A 17,467-nucleotide genomic window follows, 5' to 3' on the forward strand; every position below is an offset into this window, starting at 1 on the left:
AAAGATTCAGAGGCAGGAAACTAGGTACTAGGACTCCCTGGTTCTATCCTCTGCTCTCCAGCAAGTCCATCTCTGTTCCCAAGTGCCCACCTGTAAAATAGATAATGCCTACTTGAGTCAGGATTTTGCCATTAATGTTAAGCACATGGCAGAGACCCAAGTATCAAATCAGCTTAGTGACCTATGCAGCAGGATGGTCAGGATGCAGGAGCAGTTGGAAAACAGCAAGCAAGATGTCAGGCTACAGCAAGAATAGGAAAGACTAATGCTAGAGACATATGCTGCCACTCTAGAAATCAGACTCGCCTTCAGCTTCAAACACACACACACACACACACACACACACGTTAGCACAAAGGGGTGCAAGTTACACACTCAGCTAATAGGGACATTCACACCCAGGGCAAGTGGCATTTCCATCACTACCTTGAAGGGTACCAGTAGATGGCACCTTCCGCTTCAGCTGGGAAACCACAGGCATAATGCCAGTGGAGGCTGCAGGGGACGTGACATCACTGAAAGTGTAAGTTTCCCAATGTCTTGGTGACATGCTCTCGCAGTTTTTGTGCATGGAAGAAGGTGCAGAGACTTTTCAGCAGAGGGCCCTCTGCACTGTATTTCACTCCCTTCTGTGGTACATCAGAGTCTTATGGGGAGGGGTGGCTTACTATGCCTTCTGGTTTTAAGTATCTGTGTCAGTGGGTAGAGGGCATTAATTTACTGAGGACTGACATGGTGGGGTTCATCCTGTATGGAAAAGAGACATGGCCATGCACTGCCAAGCTGACAGTGTATATCAGACTCAAACAATACGTACATGATACAGGTAGGTCAACCCTTTGTGTGCTCAGTGATTTTTTCTAAAAAGACATTTCAACACTTGGTGTGTACCACCAACAGGACTTCCTGCAGAATTATGCTCTGAAGAGGCTGATAAATATGGAGAGTTAAGGAGTCCCAAACACAGGGGTAGGCACAGACGTCGCTGTTCATATGATGAGACTGAAGGACACCAGTTAGGCCCTGGAAGAACTTAGAGAACCGTGATTTCATGTGCCTGTCTGAAATTGTGAGTTTAATTTGCTTAGCACAGTCACAATGATGAGGTGCAACAGATGTTTTAGGTAAAAAAAATCGAGTCTGAGATGTGTCCTTAATATCAGGAATCATTAAAATATCTTCAAGCTGGTTACACATGAACATGTGCAGGAATATGCGTCCTTATGTTAGAGTATTTACTAAAGAAACTCACCTAGGCCTGATCTACACTTTAATGTTTTACTGTTATAATCAATTCAGTGATTTTAGATTTACCAGCATAATTAAAACAGTACAACCTCCCTAGTATTGATAAAATTATACTGATATAAAGATGTCTTATACCAGTATAGCTTGCTGAATGGTAATAGCTATACTAGTATAAAGGCACCTGTACACCAGTATAATTGTACTATAGTTGAACTGTAGTTCAGACAAGCCATTTATAAAACTAGTTAATTTCCAAAATTTAACATTTCAAATAAAACTGGTCTTGATTCTAGAGATCTATACCTGTTTTTATGTCTACAGACATCCACTGTTCCCATGTATGGACCTTAAAGAGCACGTCATTGGCATTTTACAGTCTCTAAAATGCAAAATCAGACTGTACATTTTATCAACAGCAGCTAATTCAAGAATATCGCCAGTTCAGTGATGTAAGAACCATTTGTATGCCGTGCAATATTTAAAACCAATCTCAGATACAATTAGGATTACTTCATAAATTAATCAAGTTAGTTCACACCACCTCTGAACTGTTGGATGGAAATCTTGTAGAGATATTAATAATAATCTCACTCTTCTGTTACCTGTGTATTGCTTCCACAGAGTTTAACAGTGTGAAAAGTTATAACTTGCCATTGATCACTTCTATTGTTCATTATATGTATTCCCTCCACCATGAAAACACTTACCAAACATATCACATATGAGTGTAAGAACAGTTTAGCTTATAAAGTTGTAGAACAGCATATTGCACAGTCACTCATATCAGACCAATGTTAAAGGTGTCAAATATGTTCATCAGAAACCTTTAGGCCTGTATTAAACTTAGTTTTGATTAGTGTTAACACATGCTTTTTTTTTTAAATTAGCAACATATCAAATCTCTAAATATAAAGTAGAAAAGGTCTGAAGTAAACTTATCTGGCTTCAGGATCAACAAAACTCCAGGTAAAATGAAGTTTGTGAGCTAATCAGGTGTTGGGATGAGATGGGGATTAAAGCCAGAGACTGGGACTCAGGACTCCTGGGTTTTAATCCCAACTTTGCCTCCAATTCTCTGGGGTTCCAAAGAAATCATTTAGCCTCTCTGGAGCAGTTTCCCCTATACTTTTAAAATGAGGATAATTTGCTTATTGTATTGTAAAGTCTCAATGTTTGTAAAGTTCTTCAACACTCCTTAATTCAATGTGTCATTATATACATGCAAATTATTACTATCCTCTATATACCAAGTCTGTGAAACATTCTAAAACTCATAGAAGCAATTACATGTGGCTTATAAAGTCTGCTCACTCCATCCGGAACTTGCTTAGTCAAGTTCCAGTAATTGCTTCTTGGACTTGCGGTGATGAAGTCATGCCTCATTCAATGTAGTTTTGATTGCAAAGGATTTTCCCCTTGAATATTCTAGGATATGTGGGCACTAGGGTAAGAGCAGAGGAAGGAGAGACAATAAAAGAGGGGCTGGGGAATTTTATCCATGATGAATCAATTGTTTTAAAAAACAAAACTTTAAAGAAAAAAGGTATTTGGAAGTTTTCCCCTCCTACACAGAGCAACTACTGTCAGGACACAATAAATAACTTTGGGCAGACTATTAAAAAAAAAAACCACACACAAAACAAAAGACCCCTGAGTTATTGGAACAGTCACTTCCTGCTCTGCTCCAGAAAAGGGTGGTAGTGCCTGAACTTTCCAAAAAATGACATGTAAGGGCCATTTATTACCTGTCCCATCATTGCAATGTATATATTTAATGTCTGGTTAAATTAGGCCATGTTTTTATTAACAGTTTATTTGTAATGAGAAAGAATGGGAGATAAGAGGGGTTTTGAGGATCCCAATACTGAAGAATTGCATTGCTAGATGTGATTTATTTGTTCCAGAATGGAGCCAATACAGGAAACTATTCCCCGCATCTGACCCTCCTCCCCAAACCCTTTTTGTAAGAAATATATAAATATTCCCCAGCAGATATGTAGCAATGATTTTGCAGTAAACCAACCTATGCGCTGAGACCGCACAGTTACACCTATTGATTTATAATTCAGATCATATATTTAACATAACAATCCAATAGATAAAAAATGAACAGGGCAAAAAAAGAAGCATTCAAATAGGAGTTTTACAGAGATCCTGTCCATGGATCTCTAACACTGTTTGGTGGGCATAATTCTCAAAATGCTATAGTCAATATATTAAAAATGAGAGGAAAATGTTCATATCATTTATGCCACTGAAGATTTATTTTCCAGCACACAGCTACATTCCCACAGCCTTTCCCATACTTAATAAGCACAGATTGGAAAGAACACCGTACTTAAGAGATGTCCGACAAAAAGGCCGGTACACAGGATAGCATGAGTGGAGGGTATGGTTTCAGAAGCAGAGCATGCTAAAGGGTTTATTTGGTTAGTTGATATCAATAGCAGGGCATTTACACATGGTCATCCATGCATGCCATTTTGATGAAATAAAGTTGCTTTTCTTTTGCAGTTGACACAGAACTAAGGGAGGGAAGGGGGGATTTTTAAATGCACAAATGGGAATTAAGTGCCCAATATCTATTATCTTTCAATGAGAATTGGGTGCCTTTATTGCCCTTTGTGCCTCTGAAAATCTCACACCAGATTTAGGGAATTGCTAAGAGACAACTGTCCAGCCAATAAAACATTATATATACACACCTGTCAACTTGAAATCTAGCCAATGAGTTAAAAAGTAATTCCAGATCATACACCAGCTCCTTCCCTTCCACTGCCAGTTTATGTACTTTTATAATCACAATTTCCTATTAATTAAATATCAATCAGCTTCTAAAGGCTTAAAGTCCAATAATTAAAAGTAATTGTTAAGCACCCTTCAGGAATAGAAAGGCACAGGATTTGCAGAGACAGGTTAGGGGCTATTACATATAAACACAAACAACCATGCTGCAATGTGTAATCATATCAGAAGCCATAAGAAGCCCACATTTCTTGCTCTCTGCAGTGAATCCATGACTGCTTTGCTTTGATGAATCACACAAGACAGTACCAGGAGAGAAAAGAGCACAGCCAGGCTCCATAACAGAGAGCTCTCTCAATCAGCAATGCTCACAGCCCCATCTACAGGCCATTGGATGAACTGCTATGCCACTGACAACATAGTGCCTTCACACTTTAGATTAGAAATGGAACTTCTGAAACTGGCAAAAATCACCTAAGTTTCACTCTGCTATTACTAGCAGGACTGCAAAGCAGCATGGACAGAAGCATCAGAAGTACTCCTATGCAGGTTTTTCCCCCAGGATGATTTAAAAATTGCTGGGGAGAAAAAAAGAGATTCCTATAATTACATGTAAGGCTAAGATTTTGTCACGGTTATTTTTAGTAAAAGTCACAGGCAATAAACCATAATTCACGGAAGCCGTGACCTGTCTGTGTTTTTTGCTGCTGTGGCTCTATGGTTCCCACCCGCCACTGTGGTGGCTGGGAGCTGTGAGGTTCCTCCTCTGCCTGCGGCAGCTGGAAGCTGCAGGGGAGGCCCCCTCCGTTCACGGCGGCTGGGAGTTGCAGGGTGACCATATTTCCCAAAGAGAAAACGGGACACCCCCAGCCACTTGCCTGAGGTGTCCCCCTTCTTTCCCCCTGTGCGAGGCTATCGCCCGTCACTGGAACCCCAAAGAGGGCCTCCTCAAGAGTCTGTCACCTGTCGCTGGAACCTTGCAGGGGGCCCCCTGTCGCTGCTGTCACCTGTAGCTGGAACCCTGCCAGGGCCCGCTGGCTTCCAGCTCCAGAGTACCTCAGCCCCTGGGACTGAAGCAGAGAATGTCATGGAGGTCTCTGGAAGTCATGGATTCCGTGACTTCCATGACCTCCATGACATAAACCAAACCATAATTATATGTGAACTGAAACTTCTGATATAATAAACTAGCCAATCTTGCACCCAAATATTCCAAGTCAGGCCTTGCAAGGCATGTCAGTTTCTCAGTCTTTCCATAAGATTTGTGATAAAAGCACAGAAGCAGTTGCACAGCAGGGAAAGAAGCAGCACTTGAAGAGTTAATCAAATTGCACTTACCCCAAACTGCTGATTTTTGTAGGACACCAGCAGCTCTCTGACTTTCTCTAGAAATAAATACAATTACATGATTTAAACAACAGGTAATGAGGAGCTAATATAATTCCCATTTCACACAGAGAAATGGAACCTTCCTATCTTTAAGGAACTAGTGAGCTATCCTCTCCAAACTGACCCCCTTGGGCAAGCCATTTACATACTGTTCAATGCTTACTCAAGGCCTAAGACAGTGAAATGCAGAGATTACATAAATCCATACCTGGCAATTCTTTGATTATACTAGATTAGCAGTTCTCAGTCTCTTCAGTTCAATACAGGCATTGCCACACTGGATCAGACCAGTGGTCCACCTAGTCCACTATTTTGTCTCCAACAGTGACCACTTCCAGATGCTACAGAGGAAGGTGCAAGAAACTCTGTCATAAACAACTACGACATAACCTGCCCATAGGAAGAGCTGTCTTCTATACCTGACAGTTAGTAGTTATCTTGTGCCTTAAAGCATGAGGGTTTCTAGCCCTTATAATTTTGTTTTAAGTCCTATGTAATGCAACTGTGGATGTTATAAACATACAATCCTTTTTGTACTCCTACTAAACTCTTGACATCGAGGATATATTGTGGCAACAAATTCCACAGGCCGATTATGTAAGTCAAATAGTATTTCTTTTCATCAGTTTTAAATGTTTGTCTACCTCTGGACCTCTTCTGTTTCTATTGTATCTCTGAGACAAGATGACCAGAAATGAAGATCGTGTTCTGGCTGAAGATGTAACAGTTCTTCCAAAGTGAATTACCCTGCATTTGTTATCACTGAGTTTTATCTGCCATCGGGCTGCCCAATCACCTGGCTTTGATTAGATCTTCTTGGAATTCTTCAAAGTATTTTCTAGTTTTAACTATCTTAAATAATTTAATCATATTAGGACATGTCTACACTAGAAACGTGAGTCAACCTATTAGGTCAACTTTCAATCACCGCAGTAATCGCTACTATGTCCACACTGCCCTTCTCCTGTCGGTGGTGTGCATCCTCATCAGGTGTGTTTCCACTAACTTAAGAGGAACATGTAGCTTCCTACTGGGAACCCAGCAGCTGCCCAGAGGCTCCTGGCTCCCCATTGGGGGGGGAGGCGGGGGAGGAGGGTAGCCAGGCTCCCAGCAGCAGGGAGCCTCCTTGCAGCACCAGGGAGCGGGAAACCTCCGGCAGAAGCCTGGCTGGCAGTAGGGAGCCGGGTGGGCACAGCTTGGCGTGAAGCAGGGAGCCCGGGCAGCAGCTGGGCTGGGAGCAGGGAGCAGCCAGGCTCCAAGTGGGAAGCAGGCGGGCACATGGAGCCGTGAAATTGACAAGAATGACAGCCAATAGCCCATGTAAGTTATACAGTGTCTACATGGACACTGCATCGCCCTAACTACACAGACATAAGCCCTAGGCCTCTCGTGGAGGTGAAGTTATGATGGTGGTGTAGTAGAGCACTTACATAAGCAGGAGCAAGGCTGTAGCGTGTACACTGACATAATTAGGTCGACATAAGCTGCCTTACGTCAACCTAACTCTGTAGCGTAGACCAAGCCTGAGTCTCAAAGCATAAGATGTTGGCTCCTTCAGCCAATACCCTCTGTCTTCTGGTCACTTTACACACACAAAACCACCAAGTAATGTAGACTAGGTTCACAACTGAGAGGCAGGGTCTGAAAGAAGACGAACTGATAAAAAAAAAAAAAAAAAAAAAAAAAAATCAAAGGCGAGAAGGGACCATTATGTTCATTTAGTCTGACCTCCCGTATTAACACAGGTCATAAAACTTCACCCAGTAATTCCTGCATCAAGCCCCTAACTTCTGGTTGAGAGAGCATCTGTCCGAAGCTCTATTGGATTGTGATCCCTAGATTCAATTTCATGCAGAGATTGATATATTGATAAACCCTGCGCCCAACATTCTTCCTCTTAACCTAGTTTTTTCAGGAGGCATTAGAATGATTCTGCTGTGAGAACTGCTTCTACCTTTTCAGCTACTATTCACTACTCAACACTTCCCAGAACTATAACACTGTTCAATTACACAAAACTGCTACTGATCCAGATCTCTTTTCAGAAGGCAGAAGAGCTGATTCAACAGAAGATGGAGCTGGACCAGGCTGAACAGCATGTGTCTGCAGATAAGCAGGAAAATGCAGAAGAGAGATAGGACTATAGCTGAAATGGACTAAAAATTCCTTCGTTAGAGAGGTGACTTGGCCAGCTGGAAGGCTCAGTCTAACACTCCACTTAAGCCAACAGTTAGACACAGGACTAGAAAAAAAGAATTAGAGTGACAGACAACTGAGGTGCATCTGATCTGCTGGTGTCCTCTCTCTTTGAAGGTGTCTCCTGCTACTAAGAGGATTGATGACATATACTTGGGGCCTGATTTTTTTTTATTTTAAATAGAATGGACTCCTATTTTGCACTCAATTTTATGGGGGCCAACTGACATCACTTAGAAGATTATCTGATCGTGCCCACTCAATAGAAAGACACTGCAGAGACCCCTGGACTAAATAAGTGATCTAGACTTTTCAGGAGTGTAGTGGGGAGAATGGCATTAGAGTGGAATTTGGAATTAACCCTTAGATTTACAGTCAGGGGTTGAAACCTGGTTTGATTCCAACCTAATACATATTACCCTTATGGTACTGGGGTTTCCACTGCTAAGAACAGTGTTTGTGCTGAAATCCAGACAGCTGGTATGAAAAAAGTCAGACCCACCAAGAACCATCAAAGCCCCAAGCAGCAATTGTACCACCTGTGCTAAGGGAGTGTAACAGGATGGCCCACCCCTTTAAGGTCCAGGAGGCCCAGGGCTGCCAGCCCCATTTAATTAGCCCCGCCCTCCCACACCTGAGCTGGGTGTAGGACTTAAAAGGAAGAAGCCCAGCAGTTATGGGCTGATTGTAGAGGACAGCAGAGTCACAGAAGTGGAGTGAACGCCTGTGGTAAGTCCCTGGAACAGGGGGCTGGCTTCAGGGAGGCAGAGAAATGGGGAGCTGAAGAGAAATCTAAAAGGGACAAGAGGTTCAAGTTTTTTTGGGGGGTGCAAGGTTCTTTGTAGCATTTAATTTAGTATGCAACTTTGGATTTCTACTGAAGAACCCAAACAGAAGCCCTGAAACTTGCTATTTTGTGAAAGAAGGGTATGATTCTATTAAAATCTGGTTTGATTTGGAAGGACTTTGTGCTGGCCCAGGGCTAAGCTGGGCAAAAGGACTTTGAAGAAGCCATGTGGCAGAAGCCAGCTTGGGGCCTGGCCACTTACAGCTGGACTTCAATACCCCAGAAGGGCATTGAACTTTTAAGTGACCTGGCTGGAGGATCAGGTCATGGAAGACCCAGATACAGACTGGCCATCACAGACCAATTAAGTGACTAAGGGGAAAGCCCAGCAACCCCACACCTCATCACAAGGAGGTGCCAGCTGGTGAGTAACTTCTGTGCATGGGATGCTTGCTCTGGGGGTGGAAGCCTATAACGGAGTATATTCATCAAGTGGCAGTAGCAGCAGTGCTTGTGTTCTTTAAGCTCCCAGCTACTAGAAGAAGACCGTGATCTAACTCCGATACCTCTGTCACTGTTTCCCAGACACCCACCATGAAGCTCCTTGTGTTTCTGATAGCCCGGTGGTTGTGGGCTCTGAGCCTCCTCTGAGTCACTGTCCACCTCTGTCTCGGTTGCTACAGTCTCCACCGCCTCATTTTCTTCTTCTTCACATTCTCTAGCCAGACTATTACCCAGTTGACGGCTCCAGTATGTCCGCCGTAGCCACTCCAGCACCACATCACAACCTGAAGGCAAACACAGCAACACACACATTTGTTCCCTCTCTTTATCCCAGAGAAATTCACTATTTATTAGAATAGAGCAAGCACTTGCTTAATCTGCACTAGTGACTAAGATCTTTTTGAGAGCTACTTAATTCAGAGATGAAATAATACAAATGCTATGGATAATGTGACCTGCTGCTAAGAAAGGAAGTGTCTTCTGACTGGACAGCCAAGACACAAAGACAGCCCTGGGGTTTGTGTCAGCTGTCGCCTTGTTAGATTCTAAACCTGGATGATTTCAGTCCAAGCACTGGAAGTTTTGAAAACTGATCAGATTCTTGTACTGTGCCCATCACTGTAGTATTCAAGCACCTAATTATAGTGTTTGTTACCTACGCAAAGACTATAACCACTTGTAAGAATTCAGTATCCACTCCAGATTAGACCAGTGGTTCTCAACCTTTTTGGGCTCAAGATCCATTTGTAAGTGTTTATGGCCAGTTGTGACCCAGTAAATAGTCGGGGGGTGGAGGCCCTGGGGTGGTTTTAGTCAGGCCCTGCCCTCCTGGAGGGGTGTATCCTGCCCAGCACTCACTCCACAGTGGCAGCTCCTGTGCTGTGGGGCTGGCTGGGCTTGGCTCTCCGCTCTAGGCTTTGCAACCTTGGGGGTTGCAGCACTGCTCAGGTTTGGCCCCATCCCCCTGACTGGACCAAATTTGTGTGAGTGGAGTTGTAACCTGGCTCATGGAGTTGCAGTGCCACTCACTCAAATATGGTCTACCTGGACTGCTGTCGCCATGATGGCTGGGCCAGACCCGAGTGGTGCTAGGACCCCAGAGGTTGCAGTGCCTGGAGCAGGGAGGTGAGCCCAGCCAGCCTGTGGGACAGGAGCTGCCACCTGACCTTTAGAAACATTCTGGTGACCCAATTTAGGGTCCTGACCCAAAGGTTGAGAAACCCTGGATTAGATAACTTGTCTTCTAGCAAAAATCCCTTTCTATCTAGCACCTCAATAATTAAACCAAAATTTGCAGACTTGGATACATACACTTAGACACTCAGGCTGCTTATGCAGAGGTGCTGAAAATCCAACTTCAGTAAGACTGGTAGTGGGTGCCGCCAATTCTGAGCACCTCTGAAATCAGAGCTCTTAATCTAAGTCCCTCAATGTAGATTTAAGTGCTAGAATTTGAACACACAAGTCTGACAATCTTGTTTTAAATCTATTAATTTCTGCTTTACAGGAGTAATCCCAGCACCCTTGCCCCACTCAGTCAGTCAGGGATGGCAGACAGAAGGGGTTCAGGGGCACCTACAACATGATACCCAGTTTTCAGTTACCATAAAATGGTGCCAGCTACATTTGTCATTCCTTCCCTTAAAACCAATGGATCCGTAGTCCTTTCCCTCTCTTCCTCCACATCCATTTCAGTTGGCTTGTGAGGCTTTTCAGTTTGATTCTTATCTTGAGTTTTAGATCCCCCTTTCTCTTCTCTCAAAACAGGATGCTTAGGAGGGAAAGGGCCTGCCTCCTTCATTCCCTCAGTCTCTTGACCTCTTTCCCCTTCTGTGATCCTTTCACTCACACCACTCTGCTGTCCCCAGCCTAAGGCCTCATTTCCCCTTTAGCAGGGTAACCCTCTGTAGCATCCCACTTCCCAGATTCTCCTCTCTCTTCCCCCCCACCCCAGCGACTGCCCCCCTCCAGTCACAGGCATGCCTGTCACATTCATCTGGCAAGGCCCTCCTTGCCAACCCCTCTGGGGCTGCTGCCACATCTGTCTCTACATTGACCTCTCCTGGGAGTTTATGGATCTGCTCTCTGCTACCATGGAGACAGCAAACCCATGTCCAACAGCACCACTTAGTGGAATACTGAGAACAACCAGCAGCTCCCAGAAACATAAAGGCTCCTTAGGCACAGAGTATGCCTGTGTGTACCTGGCTCTCACCTTTTTGGCAGGCAACTAGCTGAGGCAGTTTCCCATGGGTCAGATCATGGCGAAGGTTCACAATCCAAATTGGGATGTTCATCTTAGAAAGAACCACAAAATTACTACACAAGGCATTGCATTTAATCAGAGCCAGACATGCAGGCAAACAGCCACCCAGACAAGACAGAACTCAAGAGTAAAAAACCCCTCCCAGCTAGTGACCTTCTCCTATGCAACCCTGGCTGCCTGGAACAGCCTTCCTGCATCTCTGCCTCATCAACTCTTCAGTTCATTATGAGCCTCAGCTGAAGAGATGTCTCCCGTACCTTCACCTCACCATTTCTCCCCCTCTACTTTTCTTGTGACTTTAAAGGGACACAGCCATTTCTAAATCTAGTCCGAGTTAGACGTAACTTCAGATCATACACCAGCCCCAAGTACCAGTTTGTTTTTATACTTATTTACATATTTATTTTGTAAGTATTTTTCCTCTCCCCCCACACTTTGTTAGAGACCAACCCCAGCAACAGGGGACGGTCACTTACTGAGAGAAAAACAGTAAAAACTGACTGCACAAAATACACTGCAAGCAATTCTCCCCTCCCTCATCTTTCCAGTCTCAAGATTGAATGTTACATGCAACAATGGTAGGTAACACTTTTCAGACAGAAGTGTGATTTACACCAGGGTCCCTTTAATTACATAACTTAATCCTGTGAAATCTTTTGAGTCAGTTTGTTTTAAAGACATTACAGCATATTCTAGTCAACTCTGACTTCCCTTAAGAATAAGATCTGAGGGGGCAGGGAGTTGAGTATTTTGATGCTTGTTTGGGTAATGGAGACATTTTATTCTGTCCCAGAAAATTAAAGTGGTACAGAACCATGAAAGTTAAATATCAAACAGACATTGGCCCTGTGCACAAGGCAGGGTGGTGCCTATAGTGTAGTCTCAGAACTGACCAGACAAGCATTTAACTGACACTTTCATCCCTTCCCCTGGAAATTGTTCAATAATAGGAAGGACATCACTACCACAGGAGTTCTCTTGCCATTCAGCTCAAGTTTCTTTTGCTTAGTTTGAGCCCATTACTACAGCTGGCTCCTGAGCTTTTGTATTCATGATGAGGGGGAAGAAGATCCACTTCTCTCCTTTGAAGCTATCCACTTCAAAAGGAGACAGAACACTGCCACACCGCTGTTGCGCAGGGATTATGGCTGTATTAGCCATTGCCCTCGAGTGAGATTTCAACACTGGGTTTAAAGTCCAAAGGATTTTATACTAGCCTTTTCTAGCCACAGCTCAATATACCAGAGATTCAAGTACATATTCTGGGGGGGGAGGGGAAAGGGAGGCGGGGAGAAGAGGTGCTACATATGTGTCAGGGAAATCTTTACATTCAAAGCAGTGTCGTCGTTTTAGGACTAGGTTCTCCTTGCTCCCCAAATAATAATCATGAAAATAATTGCATTTATTAATCCTAATCTAATTTAAATTCATACAAAACCAATGTTTTAGACCTAAACTATCTTGAGTTAAAATAACATTTCTTAACTGCTCAGATTAGCGTGGATTTTGATTTAAATTAAAGCATTTTAAATCACCACACGCACAACCTTGCTTTAAATAATTTTTTATTTTATTTTCCTAAAGAAAGATTGACTTTCACTGGCTGGTAACCATGAAAACGTTAATTTACAACTAAATATAATCTTTACACTACATTTGGTGCTTTTTTTTCCACCACCCCCCTCTACCGAGGAGGCTATATCCTTCCTCAGACACTAAATCGTTTTAGCTGGCAACAAGTAGCTAAACATTTTAACATATAACAGAAACATCACTGACAGTTAGACACCAACATGTATGTTGTCTACATGCACATGTAAACCAGCAAAGAACTCTTATCAAAAGTACCTCTTTAGCTAGTCGTCTCAGGGGAATGTTGACAATTTTCTGCTTCCGCTCTGTGATTAGATTCACAAACCTGGGCGGAGGTTACAAGCAAGAGAAGAGTATTTCAAAGATTAAAAACAGCTCTCAGAGACCCTGACACTCATGGGGGAAGTTAACCCACACATTCAACTGGGCTATTGCTGTCAGGGAACTACACAATGGAAATGCTCAAGAGTATACTGCACTCCCCCAGAGTCTATCCTTTTCCAACTGTGCAAAGACCTTTTAGTCTTACCTCACAAGAGCCAGACCATATGACAGGACCAGTTCATGAGATCTCATGTTGCCAGATGTATCCAGGATTTTACAGCGAATCAGATCTGCAGTGCAATCCACAGCTAAAGGCATTCTGTGCCCATACCTAGAGATAGGGAAAGCATGATAAACATTCTTATACCATTCCCATTAAAAAAAAAAAAGGGGGGGGGGACTGCAAGAAGTTTGTTGCCTTGAGGTCTTCCTGCTGGATTCATATCCTAGTCCAGGGGTCTTAAACATGCAGCCCGCGGGGTTATTTTCTGCAGCAGCCCCCCCCATCCCCCAGTGTTTACCTAGAGCGGCTCCGGCCGCACATGCACCCGGGGCAGGGCAGGCTCCCTGCCTGCTCTGGGAAGAGGCTGGAACATGGGGAAGGGGGGGCGGAGGGGCTGTGTGTTGGTGTTGCTTCAGGCAGCGCCCCCAGCAGCTCCCATTGGCCAGGAACGGGAAACCGCGGCCAATGGGAGCTGCTGGGGGTGGTGCCTGAAGCAACAGCAACACACAACCCCTCCGCCCCACGTTCCAGCCTCTTCCCGGAGCAGGGCAGGCAGGGAGCCTGCCCTGCCCCCAGTAGGCGCCGGGCCAGATCCTGCCCCCCCGAACCCCTCCTGCATCCCAACCCACTGCCCTGAGCCCCCTGCTGCACCCCACACTCCTCTTGCACCCCACACCCCAACTCCCTGCCCTGAGCCCCCCACCACACCCCTCCTGCACCCCCTGGGGGCATGGAGGGAGCAGAGTTGGGGGGGATTTCAGGGAAGGGGTTGGAATGGGGGCAGGGAAGGGGTGGGAAGAGGGGGGGGCCTCATGGAAGGGGTGGAGTGGGGGCAGGGCTGAGGGCGGTGGGGGTGGGAGGTGTCAGCAATGCAGCCCTCGCGGCAATGTACTAGTTCTCATGTGGCCCTCGTGGTCATTTGAGTCTGAGACCCCTGTCCTAGTCCATGTGAAATATTAGTTCACAGCACAAAATCACTCAACATTCGCCTTAGCAGGTCTCTGCTTATGAGCAGAATAAAAGACAAGTGCTGGATGGGGATGCCGTGACACTGAGGGGTTGGACGAGTCATGGCTCTCAGCACTCCCACTATACAAATTATTCCAGCACCCCTGGACCGGGCCGCAAGTGCAAGGCGCCCTCAGCCAGGGCTGGCCCCGGCTGTCCAGCTCTGCTACGGCCCGGCCCCGCCTGACAGGCTCCCCTGGGGCACTCTGGAGACAGCCCCTCCCCCCGACATCCCCCCGCGCCCCCTCACCTGCTCCGCCAGGCCGACACCCGGTCCAGCGCGTCCCGCTGCAGCCGGCAGTCCCCGCAGTACAGCCCCACCATCACCTGGTCCCACTCGGCCTTGCTCCTCCAGGCCACCACACTCCGCCGCGGTGGGCGCTTCCCGCGGGCCCGTCCCCCCGCCATGCCGCGCGCCCGGAGCCCCCCGCAGACAGACAGCCTTTCCGCGGAGCCGAGGCCCGGGCCAATCAAAGCGCAGAGGGCCGTGAGCTTCCGCCCGCTTCCATTGGCTCCTCCACTGAGCACGTGGCTGGGGGAGGGTCTTAGCTCTGGGGTGAGGGTGCGGGCGCGTGCGTGCTCCGCAGCAGCCCGCCGTACAGCGTTCCCTAGCAACCAAGCGCCCGACTGGTCCCGCCCCCAGTCTCCACTTGTGCTGGGGCACCGAGCGGCACGGGCTCCCCCCCAGAGCCTCCACCCCGCCTCGTGTCCTTCTCAACCCGGTCCTCTAGGGCCGGTTCAGCCCCCCCACCCTACCGCCCCAACGGCCTCTTTCCCTCCCCTGGCTGTCTGCCTCCAGTTGACTGGAGTCCCCCGCCCCCCCCCCGCGAGTTTTGAACCAGCAGCCGGGAGCTCCTCTCCCCACCCCCCGCTCGTCGGCCTCCCCTCACTGGCTGGGGAGCGATTCCCCCCTCCCCTGCTGGGAGCGATTCCCCCCATCTTCCCTTCCTAGCGGGGAGCATCCTGGTCTCCCCCCACTTCCGCAGGGCTGCTGTCTGGTGTTTCCTTGGTCCCTTCCTGCTCCAGTCAGTTATACCAGCTCCCAAAGTGGCATCCTACTGCTAGCTGGATCATAGTCAAATAGCTTCATCTCCTGGCTCCAAGCTGAAAAGTACTTACACACTTACCCTGTTTTGCTGGCCAGATCCCAGCCCATACCCATTCCTTGGCCCCCATCTCTGCTACATGGCTCAATTGGGGGTGTGACACATTGGCGGGGGAACGGTGATGCTAGGCGGCTTGGGCCAGCACAGCTCGGGCAAGTGGCAATGCCAGACAGCTTGAGCCCGCTTCGTGCATCCTGTTTTCAGTTTAGAGAAATATGGTCACCCCAACTCTTTGGATTTCAGATGGGTGTCACAGCATATCAAGTTCCTTGAAATAAATTTTAAACTGGGTTTACACAGAGCCTCAGGAGCTCGTGTTGACTCCAAGGCCTCCCTTTATTCCATGTCTAGCAAAGTGGTAGGTCAGCATGGCTTGTTGAAAGTAAACTACTTTGCAACAGAATGAAAATTATCATTATCAGTTGTGCAATTTTCTTGTTCTGTTTCTTTTGCAGGGTAGTTGCACCTTCAACTGGATAAAATTAGCTCATGTGAAAGTGAAAATATTTTGCCTTGACAGAGGTTTAGATGTACTTAATATCAGGTTAGACAATTCATCACATCTTTTAAATCCTAGTCTAGACAAAACCTAAAAATCAGACATGACACAAGGTGGGTCAAGGTGGGTGAGGTAATATGTTTTATGGACCAACTTCTGTTGGTGAGAGACAAGCTTTTAAGTGACACCGAGTTCAAAAGCTTGGTCTCTCTCACCAACAGAAGTTGGTCCAATAAAACATATTACTTCACCCACCTTCTCTTTCTAATATCCTGGGACCGACACATCTACAGTTACACTGCATACAAGTGAAGGTGACAGATACACAGAAGGAACCAGGGCTACAGAGAGAAAATCAGGCAGTTACTCAATACAAACTAAGAAAACTATACAAGCTAGAACAATACAAACATGAGAGGGCAGGATAACACAAAATATGAGAGGGCAGGATTCCTGGGTTCCGTTGCCAACTTTGCCATCACACTGCATGAGTTTAAACAAGTCATTTAGGGCTTGCCTACACATAGAGCTATTCTAGAATAGCTATTCTGAATAACTCCATATGTGGACACGCTTATCTTATTCCAGGCTGAGTATCTGCTGATAGAGTTATTCAAGAACAGCTATTGCACTTTAAATTCACACCCTACCTTATTCAAATTAGCTTTCAAGTGTAGACCAGCTCTTAATTTCAGTGCTTCACTTTGCCTGTCTATAAAAAAAGGGATAATAGTTACTTGTCCAACAGTGGTGCTGTCAGGATTCATGAATTCAAGTTTGTAAACTACTTTGCGACTCCCCAGGTAAAATATGATATATTCTGTAAATTTCAAGTATTGGTCTTTTGTCCACACCCTCCCACAAAAAAAATTCCTAAATATTTTGGACAAATCTCTCAATGTTGTTGTTAATTTTACTAGCGTGTGTGTGTGTGTGTGTGTGTGTGTGTCTTGTAATGACATGTATTTCTTGTAATGTCATGTAACACAACACTGTGTTCCTGCAGCAGTCTGGCCCTGCCTTGTAGTCTGCCAACTTGGTTGGTAGTAGCAGCTGGTGAAACAAGGAGCTACTGATAAACATATAGTAACAATTTGTCAAAAACTTCTTGCATCAGCTATTTCCACAAATTTTAAAAAAAGAATGTTGGGGAAGAGGGAGGACTGGAGGGGGGGTACAGAGGGGGCATACTGGAAGGGGCATTTGGGAGCAACCTGGGAGGGTGCTAGAGGGGTCTGAGTGTACTAGGAAAGGGGGTATAGTTGGGGGGGGGGGGTGCTGGAGGGATGTGTGTACTGGGAGCAGGTATTTGGGAGGTGCTGGAGGGGGTACCTGCGGCTTCACTCTCGAGGTTGGGGGGAGGCAGTGTCATGCTCCCTGTCACGGTGGCAAGGCGGCTAGCTCAGGCCTGAGATGCAGCGCCAGCCCATTATTCAGCGCCTCCCGGCTGGCATCTCCTCTTCCCCAGGGCAGGGAGCTGGGGCAGGGCCGTCCTTAGGCATATGCAGCATATGCAGCTGCGTAGGGCACCCGAAAATTTGGGGCACCCCTGGATCTTAGTGGCCACCCTTTCTCCTCT

The 17,467-nt window shown here is 46.1% G+C and overlaps 1 protein-coding gene across 1 annotated transcript in view; it reads right to left on the reverse strand.

The window, feature by feature from the left end:
• Positions 1-14,622, reverse strand: part of LAS1L (LAS1 like ribosome biogenesis factor) — a 51,749-nt gene extending 37,127 nt beyond the window's left edge. Inside the window, exons 1-6 of the mRNA XM_065410722.1 lie at positions 14,534-14,622; positions 13,258-13,383; positions 12,984-13,053; positions 11,085-11,166; positions 8,959-9,153; positions 5,332-5,378 (exon numbers count right to left, since the gene is read on the reverse strand). Of these exons, the coding sequence (XP_065266794.1) occupies positions 5,332-5,378; positions 8,959-9,153; positions 11,085-11,166; positions 12,984-13,053; positions 13,258-13,383; positions 14,534-14,607 (594 nt within the window). The 5' untranslated portion in view covers positions 14,608-14,622. The remainder of the gene's footprint in view (positions 1-5,331; positions 5,379-8,958; positions 9,154-11,084; positions 11,167-12,983; positions 13,054-13,257; positions 13,384-14,533) is intronic.
• Between the last annotated feature and the right edge of the window lie 2,845 nt (positions 14,623-17,467).

The sequence above is a fragment of the Emys orbicularis genome, chromosome 9, assembly GCF_028017835.1.
Source record: "Emys orbicularis isolate rEmyOrb1 chromosome 9, rEmyOrb1.hap1, whole genome shotgun sequence".
In the NCBI taxonomy this organism is placed as follows: domain Eukaryota; kingdom Metazoa; phylum Chordata; order Testudines; family Emydidae; genus Emys; species Emys orbicularis.